Here is a 22,632-nt window from a genome sequence, read left to right on the forward strand (position 1 = left end):
TTCCGCTTCCGTTCCTGGCCGCCCGGGCGCCGGCGCCAGCGTCGCTACTTCCGCTTCCGCCCCTCCCCTCCCAGGGAACCTGGCGCAATTCCTCTCTGCGTATACGGCCGCAAAACTTCCGGGGACGATTAGCAAATGTCCAACTGCCTAAGAGAACGAAAACAACCCGGGATTTCCTGAGCCGCTACCTTCTCCTGAAGGAAGAAGACAGGGGAAGTCGGTGGCAGCCCAGGCAGTCGTAGAGCAGGGAGGCCACCAGAATCTTCTTAGGTGGCCATCCTGCCTCAACTCCTACCACTTCGGAGCCCCCACAGAGACCACTGTCCCTGATGAACATAGTGTATTCCCCCAACCCTGTCCTGGAGGCCACCCCACTGTCTTGGCCCTCATTTCTTGCCAAAGAGCAAGCAATGCATACATCTGCTTTGTGCAAAACCTGTCTCCCCTCCCCTGCTCCTAGCCGTGTCACGGCACTGGGCAGAGGCCATGAAATAACCAGCTCAGCCTATGTAATTTTGTCTAATGAGTGTAAAATGTAGGAAAGCACTTAGAGCAATTCCTGGCATGTAGGAAGGATTATGTGTTTGGTATTATTTTATTTTTAATATTGTTATTATTGTTACTATTTTTAGGTAAAATTCTCAAAGAAACAAACTTTGAAATAGGGATCTGCCTGCAGGAAATTTATCAAGACACTCTCTTATAAGGGAATTGGGCAGGGGGCATTAAACTACCATGCAGTTACAATGGCAGCCTCTACCCATCCTACTAGGGGCTATGAAACTGGGGTGAGCCTTCCAAAGTATGCAACATCCAGGCAAGGATACCAGCACTTTGTTCCCCAACACTGACAGAGACTCACTCTACATGCCTGGCACCTAGAGAGCCAGTGCCTTCATCCTGAAGGGTGGATTCAGATATTGTATCCAAGTTTATCTATTTTTTTTTTCTTTAGATTTATTCATGCATACAGAACTGGGGTACCAGCCAGAGGCGCAGGGGCAGTGAGAGGATTCACCAGAGACAGAGTAGGGAGCAGAACAGTCCGACTGAGGAAGTACACTGCTGAGGGGAGCAGCAGGTGGGTCAGGAGAGGTCTGCTGGCCATGTGGATCAACTCTAGGGCCAGGGATTGAACTCACACTGAAGCAGCTGTAGCTCACTTGCAGTGCTGCATCCCAACCTGTTGTGCCACCAGGGAGGGCCCCAAGTCTATCGCTTTATTACTACCCGGTAGGCCCTTCTGTGCACCCCCACCCCAGCTCTCCAGATAATAGGCTTCAGAGGTCTCCTAACCTCTGTCGCAGGCTTGTTCCCAACAGCCTGTGGTCTCTCCCTGCCCTGCAGAAGTGCACACCCTGCTCAGGCCCGTTTGCATTCCTTGCTGTTACTGTCTGCATTCATATCCTACATCCTACCAGAGTGGACCTGGTTGGGACTGGGACTATCCTGAGCACTAAGAGTTCTGGGGTGGGCTGGTCAAGACTCAGTGATCACAGGGAGCACAACCCCCTCCCCCCAAGGAAGTGGCGCACAGCCCTCCACACCCCATCCCACAGTACAGATGTTCTTTCCTGTTGGGAATAAAGTGCCAGAGACTCAGCTTCCTTCCTTTCTGCCTGCGGCCTTAGGGAGGGAGAGACTTGGAGGGAGGAAGGGGTCCTGGGTACAAAGGTGGGACAGAAGCTTCCTTGGAAGAGGAGGTGTAGGCCAGAGCTCTGAGAACCAGCGAGGGAGAGCCAGCTCTGCTGCCAGAAGGCTGGGGGAGAGGGCCAATCTCAAGGCCAAGGCTGCGGGGGAGGGAGAGCCGAAAGCCTGGTCAAGACTGGTGAGTTCCAGACCAGACTATCCTTTGCAACTCCGAGGAATGGGATCCAGTGGAGGCCTGTGTCTGCCCTGGCTTACTTGTCATCTGCATGGGCAAAACTGAGAAATCAGAAGGTGAAAGCTTCCCAGGTGCCTCCCTCTCATTTCCTGAGGGGGCTGGGCCAAAATCTCCCTCCGCATCCGCATCCTCGGAAGGGCCTAGACTCAGGCTGCCGCTCACAGAAACATCCGCTCTGTCTGCTCCAACCCAGACCTACCTCAGCTCCGGTTCCTCCAGGGCCTGCCATGGATGCCGCAGCCAAGGACAACATGCAGCCTGAACTTGCCCCTGGTATGAGCCCTTCTGGTTGGACTCGGGAAGGGACGGTGATGAGAAAGATGGGGATGGTGGGGTTCGGTCTAGCTTGAGCTCCATGGGGACCTCAAGAGGAGTTAACTGCCCTGGGGGACAGGCTGAGGAGTAGGGAGGGGAGCATTTCGGTGGCTGCTTCCTGCAGGCCCTCCCTACTGACTCTGCTGCTCAGGCTCTTCCTGCCCAGGGCCTGAGTGGCCAGAGCAGGAGAGGGCAGAGCAATTGGCCCGGGGTGCTGCGCTCAAGTGGGCATCAGGCGTCTTCTACCAGCCGGAGCAGCTGGCCAGGCTGGGCCAGTACCGAAGCCGTGAGGTGCAGCGCACCTGCTCCCTGGAAGCACGGATCAAGGTGGGCACAGGCAGGGGCAGGTGCAGGAGGGAGGGCCACAGGGACTGATCTGGCCTCACTGGCTGCCTCCCTCCCCCAGTCAGTGGTACAGTCATACCTGGAGGGTGTGAAGACTGGTGTGTGGCAACTGGCCTGGGCCCTAGAGGCGGTGCAGGGAGCCCGGGAGACCCTGGGCCAGGCCCAAGGGTTGCTCCAGGACATGGCTGAGGCTGCCCAGACTCTGGAGCCCCTGCGGGAGCAAGTTGCCCAGCACAAGCAACTGCAGGCCCTGTCTCAGCTACTGCCCCGGCTGCGGGAAGGTAAGTATACAGGTACTGGGCCTCAGCCTGCCAGAAGTTAGCAAACCCCCTGATCACTGGGCTGGGGTACTACGGCAAGATGGCATGAGGGACACACCAGGGACCTCCCAGAGTCCAGTTACAGAGGAAGCAGGGTATAAGTCCACTCACTCTGAGGCTCCCGATCTCTGAGTTGGGACTGACAGTCAAGTGACTCTGGCCTCCGCTGGCTGTTAACATATTGAACTATTTCCCTAACTGGGCCAGTGAATGTTCTCTCACGTGCGCCTCCCCCCACTGCCTCCATGCTTTCCCTCTAGGATCCCTGACTTCCTCAAGAGTTTACACCTGGCTCACCAGGCTTCTAGAACCTTCCTTAGGTCCTTTCAGATCTGTCAATGCACTACTGTAAATTTTCTTTTAGTATTTTACACATCACCCCAGCCCCAGGGCCTTGGCATCACTGGGCCCACAGCACGGTGGGATGAGTGAGATCCGGGGCTAGCTTCTCTATACCCTCCTTAGTGCCAGCTGCAGTGACCCACGCACAGGCCTTGATTGATGCCCAGCGCCTCCTGGAGGCATATGTGAGCCTGAGGGAACTGGAACAGCTTCAAGAGGAGACCCGGGCACCTCTGGGAGGTCTGGAGCTGCCAGTCTTCGAGGGGTTGGGACCTCTGGCTGAGGCACTAGGCCAGGCGGTGGAGGCAGCTGCAGGGGCTGCAGGCCAGCTGGCGCGGGAGGACCCGGCCTTGCTGGTGGCTGCTGTGCGAGTGGCGGAGGTGGAGGCTGGGCGCCCCACCTGTCAGGGGCGGGCCCCCCGGGACTGGCGACTGCGCTGTTTGCGGGCATTACAGGAGGGCCTGGAGAGGGTCCACTTTGGGACACCCCTGCTGCCCGGGCCCGGAGCCGTAGCAGGGTGGCTGGAGAATCTTCAGGTGGCCCTGCCGGCTGAGCTGGCCACCGCCGAGGCACTCGTAGCTCCCTGCTGCCCACCACACTACAGAGTGGTCCGGCTGTGGGCCCACACCCTGCACAGGGGCCTGCGTTGCCGCCTGCAGCAGCTCCTGGAAGGGCCGGAGCTCGGAGCTGCTGATGCCTTCACCTTGCTGCACTGGGCACTAAATGTGTACCTGGGGTAAGTGTCGTGGGGCAGCGGGTAGTGGGCGGATCGGAGGCTGGGAGCGCAGAGTGATACTGGGCCACCCATCTCCAGCCCAGAAATGATGGGGAGCCTGGAATTGGGGCCTGAGGCAGATGTGTCCCAGCTAGAGCCCCTCCTGACCCTGGAGAACATTGAGCAGCTGGAGGCAACATATGTGGCGAAAGTCCAGGTGAGCAGTTGGGGTTTCGGCCCAGAACTCTGCCCACCGGCTTCATAGAGCCCCATGTCGACCTGTCTTTAGCAGGACAAGTGCTGTGTTACACTCTCGCCCCCTCCCCCAGGCAAGTGTGGCCCAGTGGCTGCAGAAGGCACTGGATGGGGAGGTAGCTGAGTGGGGCCGAGAGCAGGAGCCAGACACGGACCCAACTGGCTTCTACCATTCACCGATGCCTGCCATTGTGCTGCAGGTGTGTGGGGAGTGGCGAGGCGCATGGCAGCACCCATCGGGAAAGGGGAAGGCGGCAGGGTTAGGACGCTGCTGATGACTGTCCACCCCCGCCTGTAGATCCTGGAAGAGAACATTCGCGTGACCTGCCTGGTCAGTGAGTCACTGCAGCGGCGGGTGCATGGCATGGCGCTCTCCGAACTGGGCGCGTTTCTGAGGAGGTATGCCAAGGCCCTGGCCCACTCCCAGCCCCTGACCCTGCTCTGGGGGCAGCTGGAATGAACGGGAGTTTTGAGTGAAGCGCGTGCCAGTGGGCAAGGGGTCTTTCAACAGGGCCTTGGGTAGCTTGGAGGTGGGGCAGGAACACCAGGGATGGGGTGATGGGGACATCAGAGTGACAGCAGACACAAGAACTACCTTTGCCCTTTGCAGCTTCAGCGATGCTTTGATTAGATTCTCCCGAGATCACCTCAGGGGGGAAGCACCAGCACCTCACTATGTACCCTACCTACTGGCTGCCCTCAACCACCAATCAGCACTCAGGTACCAGGAGGCCCCCACAGAACCCCACTTCCACTAACCCTGGGCTGAACACCTACCGGGTGGGATCCAGCCCACACTAGGTCACTTGGATTGACATATCCCTGGGGCTTCAACCCCAGTTCTACTAATCACTAGCTGTGTGACCTGTGGCAAGTTGCCTTGTAATTCTGAATCTTACTTTTCTCGTTAGAATTACATGGGCAATAATGGGGCATTCTGAGAATTTTTTCATTCAACAAATACCAGCGTCCTGCTCTGTGCCAAGTAAGATCTAGAGCCACAGCTGCACACAAAGCAGAAAACAAATTCCCTTCCTCTTGGGCCTGATGTTCTTTGGGATTGGGCAGAGAAGGCACATAAATTGGTCATTTTTACCCCTTCCTCTCCTTTTACCGATGAGGAAATAGAAACAAAAGACTCGCTCAAGGTCACACCGCCCATTAGAGACAGGTGAGCTGAGCCTAACACTCCCAGCCTCCATCCACCCCCCCACAGAGCTGTGTGGGGAGCCGCCCTACCTGCCCCCGCCCGTTACACACACGTGCCACTAGGTGGCGTAAGAGTGGCCGGACAAGGAAGGGCCCGGCGGGCCTTGGCCTTGGTCCTGAAGCCGTATTTTTTTGGTGGGTCCAGCTCCTCCGTGTCCGCCCTGCAGCTCGACGGGTTGGCTTCAGGGACCTTGGCTCCGGTGGAGGCAGCGCTGGACGAGTTGCAGAGGAGGATCTGCCGTCTGGTGTTGGAGGCGCTGCTGGTGGAGCTTCAGGTGGCGATGAGTGTGGGAGGAGGTCCTGCTGAGTATGTAGGGGCATCTCCCTGGGAATGTCGGGTCTGACAGTCCCTCAAGCCTCTTCTCTGCCTGTCTGTTCCCCTCCCCAGCCTCTGTTCGTGGCTCTGCCTTCGCGCCGGTGGTTGTCGAGCTCGGAACTGCTGGGCGATGTGTGCAAGCGGACGGCGCGCTTCTGCCAGGACTTTGGGCACGTGCGGACTCCAGCGGTCCAGGTACGTTGGGGGAGAAAGGTTGCGGAGAGGGAAGTGCCCATGTGAAAGGACTCTGGACCCACCTGGTCGCTGTCCCCTAAGCTGCTGCTGGCGGAGGTGGAACGCACCGTGGTGCTGCAGTACCTACGTGCGCTGATGCAGGGCCGCCTAGTGTGCCGTGGTGCAGACGAGCGGACCCAGGCGGCTGAGCGCCTGCGGCAAGATGCCGCTCAACTTCAGGATCTTTTCCTCGGTTTGGTGAGAACTCCTTGGGGGAGTAGATGGGCGGGACCCTCATTGGTTGGGTGGGGACCTAGGACTGGAGCGAGACCACTCCCGACGTGCTCAGGGCTTGGAGGAGAGCATTCAGTGCGTGCCAGTTCTGCTCGCCCTGAGGGAGCTGCTGAGCCTTCGCGACCCCACGCTACTAGGCCTGGAGGTAGCTGGCCTGCGGCAACAATTTCCTGACGTGAGGTGCGCAGACAGGATACCGGAAGGGAGGGGGGACACGGCAGAGGCGGGTCGGGATTGACGCACCTCCGCGATGCCCCGCAGCGAGGATCACGTCTCCGCCCTCTTGGACCTGCGCGGGGACGTTTCTCGGGAGCAGCGCCTGGCCGCACTCAGCTCCCTGCTGGCCGGCCCACAACCCTCGCCCCCCGCGGGTCGCCGCGCACTCTTCAGCCTGGTGCCAGCACCTACACCCTCACTTTCCTCCTGCCTCCCCTCGGGGCCCTGTGCCTGACGTCCGGCCGCCCGCGGAATAAAGCCAAGACCCTAAGCTCCTGGACTGTGTGTGTTGTTGAGGAAGGGGGATGAAATAAAAGTATTGGCGAAGGTGTGTGTGTGTTGGGGGGAGGGGGGGCCTGCGCCGTGACACGCCTGGCTCTGGTCTTGATAGACAGGCTGCACCCCGCTTATCCGGGCATCTGCCCTGTGTATGGACTGCGTTCCCAAGAACCCGGGCTCCCGCCGCCGAATGCGGACTGTACCTCACAGAAACTTACCCAGGCGGAGAGCGTGTGCTGCACGGAGTTAACTCCCGAAGCCCTAAAACCCGCCTGGTGCAGGGGGAGGGATTCGGACACCGCCCCGCCCCTGGGCGTAATCCGTGGAGGCCCCGCCCCTCTGCCTGCCTGGTCCCACCCCCAGCCTTGTGCTCGGGCACGCGCCGCCGCGGAGTTTGACGCGCTCCGCCCGCCTCCACAAGAGCGTGCGCGCGCCCGAGAGCGTGCGTCCCCGGCGTCGGCTCTCGCGGGCTGGGCTGCCGGCTCCGGGTTTTGAGGAGCGGGAACAGCGGAGAGAAGAGGAGCGGACAGGTGGGGGCGCCCCTCGCGGACAGAACTCCCCCCACCCCGGGAGGCCGAGAATGCACGCCACGCGACCCCTCTTCTCCACCTAGGAACCCCACCTCCATTGTCCCCTGGCCCCGCCCTCCATTGGGCACACCCTTCACCCCATTCCGCGCCTTGAATTGGCTGCCCGTCACGCCCCTCCGTGATCTCCCGATCCCTATTCGTTCTTCCTCCATGTTATCCTTTCCCGAAGTTTCTTATTGGCTCAGGCCACACCCTCTCATTTGTCCCCAGACTCCTCCTTTAGTCTGGGTTCCTTCCCCGACCACCTTTCATTCATTCTGCATCAAGTACTGGGTACTTGGGACTTGGGGTGAATCAGAGACGCCCCTGCCCTTAGGGAGTTTCAGGGGATGCTGGGGGTGGAAACACCGACCTAGGCTCCAACAGTGACAGCCTAGGGCGGTCAAGTAGCCGCCTAAGCACTGGGAGCCTCCAACATGGCAGGAAGGCTTCCCGGAGGAGGTGAGGCCTAGACGGAGCCCTGAAGGATGGTTAGGAGTTTACTCCACGGAGGCACTGGGAGGGCATTCTTGGCAGGACCTGAGACATGAATGAAACTGGCATATTCTGGTCATTGCAAAGAGGTAGGTCAAATGAAAGAAGGGGGCGATGAAGGGGACTGGTCCTGGTAGAAGAACCCCAGAGACCAGTGGGTGAAGAGTACAGAAGAGCATACAGCTGATTGAGGGGAGTGAAGCCGGAGGCCTGAAATCCTACCTAGCTGCTCCCTAGGCTTGATGGAGGACAGTGGAGGGGATCAGGTCTAGAAGGGGAAACTGTTCAGGGAAGGAATGATTCCAGAGCTCTTGGTCAGATACTGTTCTGGCCAATGGGGACACAGCTGGGAACACTCCAAAGGAGCAAATAGATAACAGTGAAATATACTGTATGTCGGGTGGTGATAAGTGAACAGTAGTTTGGAGAGAGAGCAGAGGTTTTTCTATTCCACAGACATGTTAGAGAGGCTCTTCAAGTAACTTGTGTGGAAATCTGAGGCTAGTGAGAGAGTGACCCCTGCAGTTACATGAGTGGGGGGAAATCCAGCTAGGAGACGTGTTCAGCTTGAGATGTCTCTTAGACATTCAAATAAAGGTGTTGAATTGAGAACTGGCAACCCTGGTTTGAGAGTTATGGAAGAAATCCAAGCTAAGGTACTTTAAACCCACTGAGAGAATGGGATTACCTAGACACCTAGGCAGCGAGCATAAGTGGATAAAAAGAGAGAGGTTTCCATGGAAGTTTCCAAGCCAGGGACATTACACTTTTAAGTGGTGGGGAAGATCGGACTGACTGTCAAGGAGGACCAGAGCACGCAGCCAGTGAGGTAGGAGGACTGTGTTCATGTATTTGGGAAATCTAGCGGAGAATAAGTTCCCAGGGTGAAGTGATTACTGTGTCATGTGCTGCTGATCCTCAGTGACCTTGGGCACTGGAAAGTCTGATTAAAGTGAAATTGAAGAGAAAACAGGAAGGAAGGCATGGAGATGAAGTAGAGATGATTTGTAGTGTCACCATGAAATGCCACTGGAGGGAGATGCAGCGGGGTTGGAGCAGTGTGGGGTCACGTGAGGGTTTGCTTTCGTTAAGACAGAAGAATAACAGCATGTGTTTATGCTGTTGGAAAGAATCCAGTGGAGAGGAAGAGGCTGGTGATGTCAGAGACGTGGGAGCGAGAACGGGGCCCCTGAGCAGGCCAGGTTGTTCAGGACCCTGAGCTGGTGTGCACTGAGCTTGGGGGTCAGAGTTGGGGGTCGGGTGGCGGGGCTGGAGTGCCCTGATACCAGCCTTGGATGCCAACTGGAAAAGTGCCTCAGATAGGAGCAGACCAGGGACTGGCGTGGATGTCCCCAAATATCCCTCTGCTCCCCAAAAGTTAGTGCTGGTTTGAATTTGAGGAAAAAGTACAAGGGGTATGCAGGTATTCAAATTGGGTGGGAGCAAGGGGGAAGGGACTGAGAAAATGCCATCGCTAGAAGGTAGTCAGGCCCCCTCACCCACTGTCATCCAGCTCCCAGTTTGAATGGGTTGACACAGGATTACAGCCCTGAGGAGGGCCTCAGTCCCTGCTGGCAGTTCGCAGTGAGCTAAGGGGATTCCACCATCTAAGTGGCTGGCAAGACTTCCTTCTGCTTTCTCCCAGTCCAGCCTGCTTGTGGGGGTGAGAGAGCAAATACCCCACCTGTGGCAGGCTCTGGGCCCAGTAAAATCCCCGCCAGGATAGCACAGGGCACAGGAACTGCTGGTTTTCAGGCTGTACCCATTCATTCTCCATGCGCCCTTCTGTGTCCCCAGAAGCCTACAGAGTGGGGAGTTGGAGTGATCGGGCCGGATGCGACCCCCAAGACAGAATGGTGTTGGACTCAGGGACTCAGGTGTATGAACAGACACCCCCGAGCCTACCAGCCAGTCCCTCGTCCTTGAGTCCTAGGCTGAAGCCCCCAGATCGAGATGGGACAGTGGTGTACCCCTGGCCTCAGTCTTCGGCTCTGCCTCTGGCTCTGTCAGTCCCGTCAGCCCTGCAGCCCCGGCCTAAGCCACAGTCCATCTCAGAGCTGTGCTTGGGTCACCGTGGCCACATGCGTCGCAGTGAGAGCACCTGCACTGTAAATAGTACTGGCCGGCGGGGGCGTGGCTCCCAGGGCCGGACCCTGCCTGGACGGAGACAGGATCCAGGAGGAGGCACCCTGCGGCCTGCAGCCTCCCTGCCTCACATTGCTAAGACTCGAAAGGATGTGGGCCATGGTGCCAGCAAGAGCCCCTGCATGCTGGTGGCTCTGCGGCCGACCAACATGGACCGTGAGCGGGACAAGTTCTTCCAGTCGCAGTACACCTACAACCCGCAGTTCGAGTACCAGGAGCCCATGCCCACGGCTGTGCTGGAAAAGTACTGTGAAGCCTCTGGACAGTTCATCCACCAGGTAAGTCCAGCCTGCCCCCTGCACCCTGGCCCCGACCCGCCAAAAGGGCTGGCCTGACTGGCCACTGTGGCCCCGTGTGCAGGCGGTTGGGATCATTGAGGCGGTCCTGGAGAAGTTTGGCACCTATGAACACTTTGAGGCCGCGACTGGGGGCCAGCTGCTGACCAAGTGCCAGATCTGGTCCATCGTGCGCAGATACATGCAGAAGGAGGGCTGCGTTGGGGAGGTGAGCGTGCCCCGTGGCAGGGCCCTCTTCTGCATGCCCCAAGCCAGACTGCCCCGGGTGGTGCTGGGCCTGCTCCCCAGCTGGCTAGGGTGACCCCAGGGAGTCCCTGTCCCTTCCCCTGCCAGGAGGAGGTGGGAACTGGCTCTGAACAGAGGCAGAGAAGGGTGGGTGTCAGCCTGGCACATCGGTGGGGCCAGCTGCCTGCGGGTGCCAGCGCTGCTGGCTGTGGCGCGAGTCACTACGACTTGCAGGTTGTGGTGCAGCTGAGCGAGGACCTGCTGTCCCAGGCAGTGATGATGGTGGAGAACAGTCGACCCACACTGGCCATCAACCTGACTGGTGCCCGCCAATACTGGCTGGAGGGCATGCTTCGCCACGAGATAGGTCAGCATGTGGGTAGGCGGGCAGGCGGGCGGGCAGGGGTGAGAGGGGCTTGGGATGGGGTGGTGAGGGCCCCCAGTAACCCCACCCCCTCTCTTTCTTCCCCACCCTCTGGAGGACGGGCCCTTTCCCTTCGTGAGCAGCTACCTCCTCCCTCTGGCTCACAGAGGTAGGCCGGAACATGCTTGCCCACTCTCTGGGCTCACTCTCATCTCCTCCTTCTGGATATCTTTTTCTCCCTCACTTGTCTCTGATTTCCCTTGACAGTGTGGCCCGCACAGGCCACAGGGAGAACCCCGAGGGTCCCAGTAGCCCTACCAGCATCCAGGCCCTCCGGGGTGGGTGAAGACCCGATCCTGACAATGGAATTGGCTGAGGCCACACAGCTGGGTGCGGGGAGTGAAAAGGCCAGGCTGGAAAGGAGAGCAAGGGATGCTAATTGCTATTCTTTTCTTTCTGTTCTTCTTCCTCAAGAATCCTATTATTCTAGGCAAAAGCTTTTTACTGGGGATATCGGTGTGACTGTCAAAATGATATGGGCATGCAGGCGGTGGGGCTGGGAGGCAAAGGAGTTTGTGAGGGGGGTGTGTATGTGTGCTGCCTGGACAGGTGGGGGATGGGATCCTCGGTGTGCGACGCCCTTGGGCGCCACCCAGGCTGCCCGGGAGGTGGTGGGTGAGTGGCATTTATCTGAGAATTTGTATGAGCGCCTGAGTTCGTGAGCAAGAAGACAGTGAGCCACCGGCTAGAGGTCCAGCTGGGTGGAGCAGAGGCCCCTGGACTCGGCCGGCCCATGCCCGTCTCCCCCCCTCTCCCTCTCCGCAGGCACCCACTACCTGCGGGGCGTGAACAACGCGCGGCAGCCGTGGCACAACGCCGAGGGCCGGGTGCAGTACGGGCTTCGGCCTGCTAACCCCACAGAGGAGGGCCTGGCCAGCCTGCACAGCGTGCTCTTCCGCAAGCAGCCCTTCCTGTGGCGGGCGGCGCTGCTCTACTACACCATCAACCGCGCCGCGTGCATGTCCTTCCGCCAGCTCTTCCAGGACCTGGCGCGCTACGTGCAGGACGCCGACGTGCGCTGGGAGTACTGCGTGCGTGCCAAGCGCGGACAGACGGACACCTCCCTGCCTGGTGGGTGCCGGTGCTGGTGAGGGGGAGAAGTCGGGGATCGGGAGGGCTGGGGCTTGGGGTCAAGGGGCTAACAGCCCTTCGGTGCCCACAGGCTGCTTCAGCAAAGACCAGGTGTACCTGGATGGCATCGTGCGCATTCTGCGGCACCGCCAGACCATCGATTTCCCGCTGCTGACCTCGTTGGGCAAGGTGAGGGGCCAGGGGTCCTAGCCAGCTCTCCACCTCAGGCACTGTCCCCTGGCCCTCTGATTAATGCTGCAGTGAGGTCTGGGTGCCAGGCCTTTGGGTGGGGAGAGCAGGGTGGATGTGGGCATGGCAAACGAGCTGGTGTCCTGGCAGCCAAAAGTAGGTGCTTGACTCAGCCCACAAGTGCGTCAGAGGAGGCCAAGCATTCCAGGCCAAGGGAGCAGTCAGCGAGGCCGGGGCAGGAGGCGGGCCCCTGGCGCTGTGCATTTGTGCCAGGCTGAGGGATGCAGGCTTCCTCTGAAGCAGTGGGGTATTGGAGGAGCTTTAAGCAAAGGAGTGGCACAGATACTTCCTCAGAAGGTTCTCTGGATGTCCTCTGGGAGGGGGATTGGAGAAAAAGGCCAGGGTAGGGGGAGCCTCTCTGGTTACTCCTACAGAACCCATGGTCTGGCCTAACTGGGCGGTGGTGACGCAGTGGGAGATTGAGGGAGAAACTTGGGAGAGCTCTTCAAAGAGTGGAATCCTCTTAACTCACTGGCTACCGTGACTAGGAGGGTGACATTCGTCCAGTGTCGGATATGGGGAGTCTGGAGTACCTGAAGGACTTCCAAGGGCAGCTGGAGGTTTGGAGATGAGGGGAGGAGTGGGGCTGGAAAGCGGAGTGGGATGATAGGACATAGATGAAGAAGATAGGACATAGGGCCGAGGCTTGGGAGTGGATGGATCAGGAGGGGGTCCAGGAGCAAAGGGCAGCGAGCCGTTGGCAGGGAGCTGGGACCAGCTGCTTAAAGGCCTGGGTGCCCAGTCTTGTCCTCTCTGCAGGTATCCTATGAGGATGTAGACCACCTGCGGCCCCTTGGGGTGCTGGACAATACTCGGGTCCCGCACTTCATGCAGGACTTGGCCAGATACCGGCAGCAGCTGGAGCACATCATGGCCACCAACCGGCTGGATGAGGCAGAGCTGGGTCGCCTGCTGCCTGACTGATGATGCTGTTTGAGAGCTGAAGGCAGAGGCCCTTGACAGAGGACTCTACAGTGACCCCAGATATGAAGCTGACTGCTCGGCACCGCTACAGCCTGGGTGTTTCTTGTGGGGGCTGGGCAGGCAGAGTATCCCAGAAGGGAGGAGCAGCAGCATAGAGGGTTTGAGTCCTCCTTGGGGCCCCACAGCAGCTTGTCAGGCTAACTGAGCCACCCTCCTGCTTCCAGCTCTCTGTTGAGCAGAGGGGAGGCCTTGGGGGCAGGAGAGAAGCCGAGCACAGTCAGCATGGGGGGAGGTTTGGGAGTGGAGACTTGTTTTTGCATGAGATGGCTTTGGGTCCCTGTATGTTCTGTTCCCTCCCTACCCCCCACCTGGCCCTTCGGTGCTCCTTCAGCTTTCATGCTGTCTACCTCTCACTGGGTCCTGGTGTGGGGGAGTCTCTCTTCTCCTGGGGTGATTGCCTGAGCCTGGGGTCCTGGCTTTCACAAACCCAAGGGGCAGGTGTAATGGTAGCAAAGACCCAGCTGGGCTGGGATGCACTTTGCAGCATTTTGCCTCTCCCACTGGCCATGTATTTATCCCCTATTTATGTGCTCTGTTCCTTGGGGCTGGGAGGCAGCAACTTCTGCAGGTTGGTGGAAGGAAAAGGACTCCCCTGAAAGTTACCTACCCCCCTACTCTTACCCTCCCCCACCCACCCCCACAAGTCCTTTAGGCCTTGTGAGTTGAACTGAGCACCCACCTGTCCCGAGCCCCACCACCTCCTCTGCTCCTGTCTTTCCCATAACCATACAGCTGGTCTCTGGAAAGGGTTGGCATAGCCTGGCAGCAGCCAATCAAGCCTGAGGGGCAGGCCCCTACTTATTCCAGTTCTGAGCCCTCCTGGACTCCTGGTACAGAGTGGGCGGTGGTTTCCAGCTTCACCTCAGACTCAGTTCTGGGTGGTTGACCCAATCTCTTTCCCACCCTTGGCCTTACCCATCTATAAAACCCAGAAATGGGAACGCAGTTGAAAAGTTCTTATTCATTTAGGTCATGAATATGTATACACACTGGTCAGAACCATCACTGAGCTCCCAGTCCAGAGACAAACAAAAACCAGTCAATTAAAACAGTTACAATGACGTGTGCAGACTGTGTCTACCCAAGATCCCTTCGCCTTCCTGTCTTCTAGTCTCACTTCCTGAGGCTGTGAGATCTAGACCCCCTAAGTGGCGAGAAGCCCTTCTTCTGTTGCTCTCTCATCAGGCCCAGGGGTCCCCATGGAGTGCGGGCTGCCTGACATTGGTCCTTAAATGGCTCATGAAAGGAAACTGGTTATAGAGCAGGGGTCAGATTCTTGTCTGGGTCCCCTGCCTTGTCACAGTTTGTCACTCTGGGCCTAGCTATGAGGTCTCCAAGGGAACAGCTCATCAGTGAGCTGTAGACAGTATGAGGATTGTGCAGCAGGACACCAGACTGCTCCCCTCAATGGGACTCAGAGACACAGATCCACACCCTAGTTCTTGGGCAAAGAAACAGAATCTCAGGGAGAGCCCAAGCGGACCCTGCCAAGTTTATTAATGTCCAGCAGTACTGGGGCAGAGGGGGCCATGGTGGTGGCATCTGAACCCACCTGGAGGAACCCAGGTCTTACTGGGTTTGGACCGGAAGGGGCTTGTCAGCATCTTGGCATTCAGGAATCTAGAGATGATGGGAGGAAAGGGGCCAGTTAGTTGGTAAGGGCTCCCTGCCTTGCAGGCCACCACCCCACCCTCACCATGCTTGGGCAGCCTCACACCTTCAGACTCCTCCCCAGCGTCGTAGTCAGGCTCTGGCTCTGGCTCCGGTTCTGGGTCAGGCTCTGGCTCTGGCTCAGGCTCCAGTTCAGGCTCCGGTTCAGCCTCTAGCTCTGGTTCTGGATCCGCTTGGGGTTCCAGCTCTGGCTCAGCCCCTTCAGATGCCTCAGCTTCCAGCTCCGGCTCCGGCTCCTGCTCGTGCTCCTCGAGGGTTCCAGATTGTGTCGCTGAGTCCTCAGGGTCCCCTGCCTTGTCGCAGTTTGTAGCTCTGGGCAAGCCAGGGTAGGCGGCCCCTGAGCCAGCTGCCTCAGGCGTCCAGTGGCCAGGGCAAGGAGGGTCATAGCTGCGCTCTCGGTAGCCTGGAGTGGAGATGGGAGACCCGATTTACCCCTGGACGCATGGCCATCTCTTGAGAAGGCAACTCCATCCTCCCAAGCAACACACACGCGCGCACGCGGGGCCCTTGCGCTCACCAGTGCCCGCGTGCTGCCAGTCCCAGGCTGGGTCGGGCGCGCGCACGGTCCGCTGGGCGCAGCGCAGCAGCTCCTGGCAGGCGGCCTCGCCCTTGCCCTGCACCACCACCAGCAGGCGGCGCACCCTGCGCTCCGCATCGGGCAGCGCGTCCAGCGCCTCGTACTCGGGCCCGGTGAGCACGCCGCGCGCCAGCAGCGCGTCCAGGAGCAGCCCCGAGTCAGCCTGTAGCGTCTCCACCAGGCGTTTCCGCTCGCGGTCGATGGTCTCAGACGGCCGCTCCTGCGCGTTGCCCATAGTAGGGGCTGCAAGAGCGAAGGGGAGAGATGGTGGGGGCCAGAGAGCCCCTTGTCCTTGACTTCTCTCCCGGGGGCCCCAGCGAAAGCCGCCGTGGCTAAGCCCTAAATTCACCTCAACCCCGCTGGCCAAGCAGCTCCGCAGCTCAGGACTCGTCCTCCAGTGCGTCCAGCCACTTCTTTTCAGTCTCCTCAGGCTTCTCAGTAGCCCCTAGAAGTCAGCTCGCCCCTCAGATCGCTACTCTTCCTGGCCAAGCACTCCCTCCTGAGCCGGCACCACTGAAGGTCCCTGCGGTATAAGAAGCAGCTTATCCAAACTAACTTCTTGATCCCAAACATTTCCCCCACTTCAGCAAGTCCTTTCCTGTCCCTCTGCTCACCCCTTCTCTTATCCTCACTTAGCCATCTAGCTGTTCACCTCCAGCCAGACCCTGCAAAGCCTCAATATTCCTCTACATCCAGAACACAAAGAGGCAAGAGTCGTCCCTCTTATCTGCTGGAGAAAATCCAAAGCCTGGGGTCCATTTTTCCAGGACAGGTGCCCTGCCCCTACACCCCCTCACCAATACCTCTTGAGTGCTAGCTCTGACCAAGATTTGACATCATCACCCAAGACCCAACTGCCTCACCTCAGCTGTGGGAATGACTCACAACCCCGTCTAGCTTTATTTTGAAGCACCCAGAGCCCAAGCTCCTAGGAGCCACCAACAATACCTTACAGAATTTTGTTTTCCTCCATGCAGCCTCCCATTTTGACTGTCTACCGAACAGTGGATGTCTGGTAGGTTATCTACTCTGTTCATTTATTACCAGCCAAGAGCCATTGTCTCCTGGGCGGCCAGCCCTTTGGCAGTAAGGAGCACCAGGCCCTGAAAGGTCCCTCTGTCCCTGACCTTGGCTTTGACCACACAGCACCCTCCTATGGCTTCCCTTGTGTGGGGGGCCGGGGGAGTCCTACCTTCTGAGTTGGCTCTAGGTCTGGCAGAGTGGATTGGGTCCTAGCCACCATCTTACCTCTCTGATCTCCCTCTGCTGCCTCCTTGGTCACTTCAGTCATCCCGCCCTTATTGAAGCACCAGCCCTTCCCTCTGGCCACTGAGCAGAGAGCAAGGCTTCTCTCCCCTCGTGTTGCACCTGTGTCAGGTGCTGCTCCTCTATCTCAGAGAGCTTCAGCTCACCAAGGGAGAGCACCCACACTCCTCTTATGTCCTCCGCCAGTCTCTGAGTACCTCCTGCCTTCCCAGCAGAGAGGCTTTGGCAACTCTCTGGGGATAAGATTTATTGTCCCCTTTTTACAGATGAGGGGATGGGATCAGAGAGACTAAGTGGCAGAACTGGAATGTGACTTGTTCTAGCTTGGACTCGGGAAAGCAGAATGTCATCCCCATCCCCTGCCCCCTGATGCCCATTAGGCTGTCTAACCTGCTGCTCTAGCTTCCTCCCACCCTTTACCTCCCCCAATACCCCCAAGGCAGTCAGGCTATCCCCACTTCCCTCCACCACTCGGTGGGTGGAGAACTCCCCAAACCCCTGGGTCTTGGCAGTTCCCTAAGCCTGGGATATTCTTCCCTCCATGCTGTGGACCTGTTCTCAGGACTCAACCAATGCCTGTGTCCCAAAGACTGGCTCCTGCTCCTGTTACCCCCAGTGAACACATGTCAGGTACAAATGCACCTCTGCCCTCCTCAGCCAGACTTCTAAAGTCTCCCCTGCCCACTCTCCCCCAGCCCCCACCTCATTCACTGGGATGCCGGGAAGAGAGAGAGAATATACTCTGGGCGGACCAGATCGACTCCTCTCTCACTCCTCCCCAGTTATTTTCATGTGAGCCTCCTCTTCCCATTATTCCAAGCCCTGCCCTTCGTTCTGGCTGGGGGTGCAGACACCCCAGCTAGTCTGGGGCCACTCTCTGAGACTCTTCATGCTCAGAAGCGAATACCAAGGTTAAGTCGGGCCAGTCCTTCACTGATCCCAAGGTAGATCCTTTAGGAAGCACCTCGCGGCTCCAGGTGCTAAGTGGAGAAGGGGGTCTCGGCTGGCTCCCCACCTCGCTGCGTGGGCATTTTTGCTAGGGAGCGAGGGTTGCGCGTGTGCTAGCCCCAGACTGCTCTAAGCCCCCCGCTAGCTAACCTCAGAGTCCTACGGAGGGGCGGGGCTCACAGACCTCTTCGGCGCTCAGCTGGTGCTGGTGGGACGCGGATTCCGCCCAATGTTTCTCGCCCCTCCCCCAGCAGCGTGGGGTGGGGCTCCCGATCCCGTACACCCTAGGCTGCCCCACTCACGGGCGAACCTCCGCAGAGCAGGAGATGACGAGGCAGAAAGGGCTGGGCGTGGTGGGGGTGAGGGCAGCAGCTGCGGCGGAGCAGAGCGGGGCGGGGCGGCCGGGGCTGCCGGGAATCGGGAGCGGGTGGGGGCGAGGGGGCATTCTTTTCGGGACACGGGGCCCGCGGCCAGCGCGGCCGCGGACCGCGGGGCTTCGGAAGCGCTACACAATTTTTACTCTCCCTCTCTATACCCCTCCCGCCGCGGGGTGACGGGTGAGTCAGGGAGGGGGCAGCTCATCTTGCTCCCCAAGTACCCAGTGCCTACTCTGGGCCTGGCAATTCCCAGGTGCTTTCCGCCTATTCTATGGTGGATCCCTCTTGCCTGTCACGGGTGAGGCTCAGAGAAGGGGACCAGCTTACCCAGGTTCACAAAGTGGATGCTTTGCAGAACTGTGACCCAAAAGTCCCCTTCTCCTGGAGGTTGTGTTGGCTACACGCTGCCTTGGATGCAGCCAGGAGCATCAGGCAGGGCCCTAGCAGAACTGGGAGATGGTGACCCAAACACCTACACTCTCCAAAGGTTCCTTCATTAAGGCTCAAGGACCCCAATGTTTCCACGAATGTAAAGTCACTCCCCACACCCATCAGAAACCATGGTCTCTCCTTGATAGGTAAAGAAAAAAAAAGACCAGAGACATAGAAGAAAGAAAGAAAAAAAGAAAAGAAAAGAAAAGCAGTTTATGTGCAGGGCTTGGTAATGGAGAGGGACAGCCAAGTAGCTGGGACTTCGCGAAGCCTCCTCCAGGGGGCGCCAGAAAGCGGAGAAGGGCGAGCTGAGGCAGGCCAGAGTCCCTCAGCCTGCTGGCCTCTGAGAGAGAGCTGGGCCAGGTAGGAGGCAGGCTCATGGGGGTGCTGTAAATGACTTAAAGCTCCAGGAGGCCAAAGGCTGGGCCTCCGAAAGCTGCTTGGACATCCAGCAGGGGTGGTGTCCCGGGTGTGGAGTCCTTCCCTAGGAAGAAGAAAGTGTTCTCTCCTTTTGGGGAAGGAGAAGGAGAGCCTCACCAGCCATCCTCTGGTGAGTTAGGATGCAATGTCCTTTCTCAAACTCCCCAGCTCTCACCAACGGGTAGGTGCAGGGCAGCCTGCACTCAGGGGCTTTCCCTCCAAACACAAACATCCCAGCCTACCTGGTAAAGGTAGCTCCAGCAATCTGGGCCCACTCCCCCACCCGCCCCCCCACTACCATTACCTAGAGAAGTCAACCCTTTGATTGCCAACTCAGTCTCCTCATCCCTCTCTGGAACCAAGGGTTGCATCTGCATGTGAGAACCCCAGGAACCAGCTGGAGAGGAGAACTGGGGAGCCTAGAAGAATCGGGGTTCTGGCTGAGAGAACAGCCATGAACCAAAAGGTTCCCTTCAGCAACCCCTAGATCCACCCCTCCCCCTCCCATCTTACCAGGGACAACTCAGTGTCCAGGGTGCATTCTCGCCCTTGGAGGCTGGGGCCCAGCACCTGGGGAAGCTCCAGGTCAGTGGTACCCAGGCTGTACAGGCAACTGAACCCCATCAGGCCTGTGACCCCACCCATCGAAGGTGTACTCACATCTAGGGGTCCTGCAGGTGCCACACTTTCAGGGGGAGCCAGAAGCAACATGTGAGGCAGCAGACTCTCTGGGCTCTGCTCTCTGCTCTCCAGGCCCAGCCATCCCCTGTGCACAGAGAACTGCAGTTGGCCCGTGGTGTTCAATCCCCACCCCACTAGGTTTCCAAGCAACCTGGTACCCCAGGACCTAAATCTGAGTACATATAGAAGCCACTAGGAGACCCCCATAGAGAGGGGCACACAGAGATCCTCCTACCTCCAACCTTCAGCCTGAGGTTTGGATTATGGGGCTGAATCTTGGGATCCCAGCAATTGTCTAATGGTTCTTAAACTATTGTATACTTTACAGTCTCCTCAATGATCTCATTTAAAGTGTAGATTGGGGGGTCCTCCCTGGTGGTACAGGGGTTAAAGACTCAGCACTATGAAACAGTCTGCAGCCACTGCAGTTCAATCCCCAGCCAGGGAGGTGACTCAGTGCAGCAGACCTCTCCTGTCTCTCCCACTGCTTCCCTCAGCTATGTGTTTCAATTGATTTGCCTGTTCTGCTCCTCACTGCCTCTGGTGAAACCTCTCACCAGCTCCCCCATACCTCTGGCCTATACCCCAGTTCTTGTATGCATAAATAAGTAAAATGAACCTTAAAAAAAAAAAAACACCCTGAGCCCTACCCCAGAGGTTTTACCACTTTGGGGGTGACTCTGTGCTGGTACTCCTGAGAGCACCTGGAGAAATCAGAAAAGATCAAGAGCCAGACAAGGCTGGAATGTTCATGGGCTCCTTCAAGATGGTCTTTCTGCAAGTGTGGCCCCAGTCAGGAAGAGGCTCTTTGCTCACCTCTCAGGGACCTCCCTGGCACTCCTTGGCTCGGGCTCTTGGGCATTCCCGGGTCCCTCAGGGCTGAAGCTCTCTTTCCCTTCCAGGATGGCCTGCACCACAGCCACAGGCAGCAGTGGGGGTGCTGTCGCATAGAAGTCACACTCCTTTGGGGCCAGAGCCAGCCCGGCCTGGCCTTCCAGCCCTGGGCTAGCTGGTTCTTCCTTGAGCAGTGCCAGGCCCTTCTCCCTGCACCAGAGAAAAGCTTCAACCAACCCTAGCACTGAACTCTCCTCTCCCCTGCGGACACCTGGGCTGCCAGGCCCACCCCCAGAGGCAGCCCCTGTCCCTCTTACCCCCTACCAGCACTGCAGGGAAAAAGCCTGGTCCCTTCAGGTGATGGAGAGCCTTGCAGGATGTCAGAGATGATGGGGCTTCTTGCCCTGTAAGGACTGCTGAGGCCCAGGCTGGTCTCTGGGAGGGGCTATAAGTAGAAGGCTAAGACCAGACTTCCACCTTGAGCCACAGGAAGAGCCAGACCCAAGCAGTCCCCACAGGGACCAGGTTTAAGGGGGAAGGTTGAGGAGGGACTCATTCAGGCTCTGGCAGGGGTAAAGGAATGCTTCTGGTTGTTTTCTGGAATGGGGGAAAGAAATAGGCTCTTTCATAAACCCAGGTGTGCCCTCGGGAAGGGAGAAAAAGCCAAAACCTACCAACTGTATAAAGCAGGAATCCTGCAGGAGGGCTTCAGGTAGGGGGCAGGTACTGAATTTGGCCGGTGTTGGGCATGAACTCCCCTCATCCAGCATCAGGGACCTGTGCAGGGGCAGGGCAGGTCCATCCCCCAGGCCCTCCCTCGCCTGCACCTCCCTACCAAGGCCAGCAGCCAAGTCAGCAGAGCTGAGGCCTGTTGCCAGGGCATCAGTCATGTGCTGGAGGCAGAAGTGCTCCCAACCAGAGGGGGCGGGGAGGGGGACCCTTGGTGGGTGGAAGGGGACAGAGGGGGACAGTTTGAGTCCCAGACCTGTGCTTTGGAATGCTCTGTGCTGGGGGGAGGGGCTACTGGGGTGGAAATCTGGAGGTAGGTCCTGGACAAGGGGTTCTGGGAGTGAGGGTACATGGTAGAGTAAGGGAAGGGAGAGAGTTTGAGAAGGAGCTTGGGAAGGTGGCCTGGAGGCAAGGAAGACTAGGGTGAAGGCGAAAGAATGAGGATTCCTGGTGAAGTTTCTGACATGTTTCTGCAGAGGGTCTCTGGCAGAGAGGTTCTGGGGGGTGGAGTGAGGAGTTTCCCTGACTTTCTCACTCACAGCTTTCTCTTAACGCCCGTGCTGCTGGACACAGCCTGAAGTGGCCCAAAGAGGCACTGGATTAGCTGAAAAGGAAGCAAAGGGTTAATAACCATGCATGCTCTGGACTTGCTCCTGCCCCATGTGGCACTTGGTGGGGAGGGTTTGGCAGGTGGGAGGAGGGGGTGTTCAGGAGTGGGAGAGATACCTGGGTAGGGGGGCCCAATACCTTGCTGATGACCTTGTGCTGTTGGCTGTGGCACTGCTGCAGGGTCACTACCTCCCTCCATAATATCTCGTTCTGCCTGGCAGAAGGGGTGGGCAGGAGGGGAGCTCCGTCACCACCCCCAGAGAATGGTAGGCTGTGACCCCACCCCCTCTCTTCACAGGGAAGGAGTCCCTACGGAGGGAGGGGATAATGGGGGAGGGAGGGAGAAGGGGCTGCCCAGATTGGTTTCCTCTGCCGATCACCCTTCCCATCCCCCACTCTGGGCGCACCGCCTGAGCTCCCTCAGCCGGGCCTCGGCACTCTCCTGCACTCCCTGCAAAGCTTGCACTTCGCCCAGAAACCGGCTCAGGTCCTCGGGGCGCCAGCGGCCGTCCTCACTGCGCAGCGAGGGCACCTGCAGACAGGAGGGACAACACCGTTGCAACTGGGGCGTGTAGAATGTCCCCACAGCTTCCCCAACCTTGGGGTTCCCGCAGGCGCCCCCCCACCTTGCGCCGCACACGTTCCAGCAGCTGTTCATGGCCACGCACAAAACTCGGGTGCTGGAACTCCACATGGTCGCGCTCCGGCCTGAGCAGGCCGCCCTGCTCCATGCTCACCACCTTCCGAAAACCGTCTAGGGGTGGCGTCAGGGCACGTGTCAGTCGTGCCAGCGCACCAGGTCACTGATACTCACTTCTCCCCCCTCCTCCACTCACACATGTTGAGTTGCCTCACGAAGCTTGCCATGTTGCTGTGCTTGAAGTATTGGGGCAGCACTTCCTTGGCGAAGCAGCTCTGGTCGCTGACAAGAAAGCTGGTCCCGCTCTGCCAGGAACACGGCCAGC

General features: G+C 58.6%; 4 protein-coding genes across 12 annotated transcripts in view; 2 read left to right on the forward strand and 2 right to left on the reverse strand.

Annotated features, from left to right (window-relative positions):
- The first annotated feature begins 1,171 nt into the window (after positions 1–1,171).
- On the forward strand, positions 1,172–6,814 carry EXOC3L1 (exocyst complex component 3-like 1). 2 transcript variants are annotated; one of them, XM_012730781.1, is made up of 14 exons: positions 1,172–1,828; positions 2,105–2,158; positions 2,450–2,527; positions 2,607–2,826; positions 3,331–3,943; positions 4,022–4,139; positions 4,252–4,377; positions 4,476–4,576; positions 4,788–4,898; positions 5,532–5,661; positions 5,775–5,897; positions 5,979–6,134; positions 6,226–6,350; positions 6,432–6,814. In XM_012730781.1, exons 1-14 carry the CDS (start codon positions 1,565–1,567, stop codon positions 6,619–6,621), a joined length of 2,409 nt encoding a protein of 802 aa, XP_012586235.1. In that variant the 5' UTR covers positions 1,172–1,564; the 3' UTR covers positions 6,622–6,814. The 2 variants fall into 2 exon arrangements, with proteins under 2 accessions (XP_012586235.1, XP_012586236.1); XM_012730782.1 differs by having other exon boundaries at positions 1,172–2,158; positions 2,352–2,527.
- Positions 6,815–7,092: 278 nt separating this feature from the next.
- KIAA0895L (KIAA0895-like ortholog) lies at positions 7,093–14,184 on the forward strand. Of its 4 annotated transcripts, none has more exons than XM_012730683.1 (7): positions 7,093–7,195; positions 9,527–10,152; positions 10,235–10,378; positions 10,630–10,762; positions 11,585–11,890; positions 11,982–12,079; positions 12,899–14,184. In XM_012730683.1, the coding sequence occupies exons 2-7, from the start codon at positions 9,583–9,585 to the stop codon at positions 13,061–13,063; spliced, it is 1,416 nt and encodes a 471-aa protein (XP_012586137.1). In that variant the 5' UTR covers positions 7,093–7,195; positions 9,527–9,582; the 3' UTR covers positions 13,064–14,184. The 4 variants fall into 4 exon arrangements, with proteins under 4 accessions (XP_012586137.1, XP_012586138.1, XP_004690542.1 ...); XM_012730684.1 differs by lacking the exon at positions 7,093–7,195 and adding an exon at positions 7,478–7,818 and having other exon boundaries at positions 12,882–13,015; XM_004690485.2 differs by lacking the exon at positions 7,093–7,195 and adding an exon at positions 7,480–7,818.
- Positions 14,185–14,585: 401 nt separating this feature from the next.
- On the reverse strand, positions 14,586–17,957 carry NOL3 (nucleolar protein 3 (apoptosis repressor with CARD domain)). 5 transcript variants are annotated; one of them, XM_012730685.1, is made up of 5 exons: positions 17,770–17,956; positions 15,721–15,894; positions 15,312–15,614; positions 14,841–15,197; positions 14,586–14,743 (listed from the first exon to the last, which is right to left on the reverse strand). In XM_012730685.1, exons 3-5 carry the CDS (start codon positions 15,604–15,606, stop codon positions 14,736–14,738), a joined length of 660 nt encoding a protein of 219 aa, XP_012586139.1. In that variant the 5' UTR covers positions 15,607–15,614; positions 15,721–15,894; positions 17,770–17,956; the 3' UTR covers positions 14,586–14,735. The 5 variants fall into 5 exon arrangements, with proteins under 5 accessions (XP_012586139.1, XP_012586140.1, XP_012586141.1 ...); XM_012730686.1 differs by having other exon boundaries at positions 17,736–17,956; XM_012730687.1 differs by lacking the exon at positions 17,770–17,956 and adding an exon at positions 17,545–17,655.
- Positions 17,958–18,139: 182 nt separating this feature from the next.
- The window catches only part of HSF4 (heat shock transcription factor 4), a 5,616-nt gene continuing 1,123 nt past the window's right edge, over positions 18,140–22,632 (reverse strand). Inside the window, exons 2-13 of the mRNA XM_012730697.1 lie at positions 22,504–22,612; positions 22,294–22,421; positions 22,075–22,199; positions 21,806–21,881; positions 21,598–21,662; positions 21,004–21,106; positions 20,647–20,774; positions 20,312–20,539; positions 19,475–19,580; positions 19,328–19,384; positions 19,113–19,233; positions 18,140–18,878 (exon numbers count right to left, since the gene is read on the reverse strand). Of these exons, the coding sequence (XP_012586151.1) occupies positions 18,793–18,878; positions 19,113–19,233; positions 19,328–19,384; positions 19,475–19,580; positions 20,312–20,539; positions 20,647–20,774; positions 21,004–21,106; positions 21,598–21,662; positions 21,806–21,881; positions 22,075–22,199; positions 22,294–22,421; positions 22,504–22,612 (1,332 nt within the window). The 3' untranslated portion in view covers positions 18,140–18,792. The remainder of the gene's footprint in view (positions 18,879–19,112; positions 19,234–19,327; positions 19,385–19,474; positions 19,581–20,311; positions 20,540–20,646; positions 20,775–21,003; positions 21,107–21,597; positions 21,663–21,805; positions 21,882–22,074; positions 22,200–22,293; positions 22,422–22,503; positions 22,613–22,632) is intronic.

Source organism: Condylura cristata, unplaced genomic scaffold (assembly GCF_000260355.1).
Source record: "Condylura cristata isolate star-nosed mole 26May11 unplaced genomic scaffold, ConCri1.0 scaffold00028, whole genome shotgun sequence".
Taxonomy (NCBI): domain Eukaryota; kingdom Metazoa; phylum Chordata; class Mammalia; order Eulipotyphla; family Talpidae; genus Condylura; species Condylura cristata.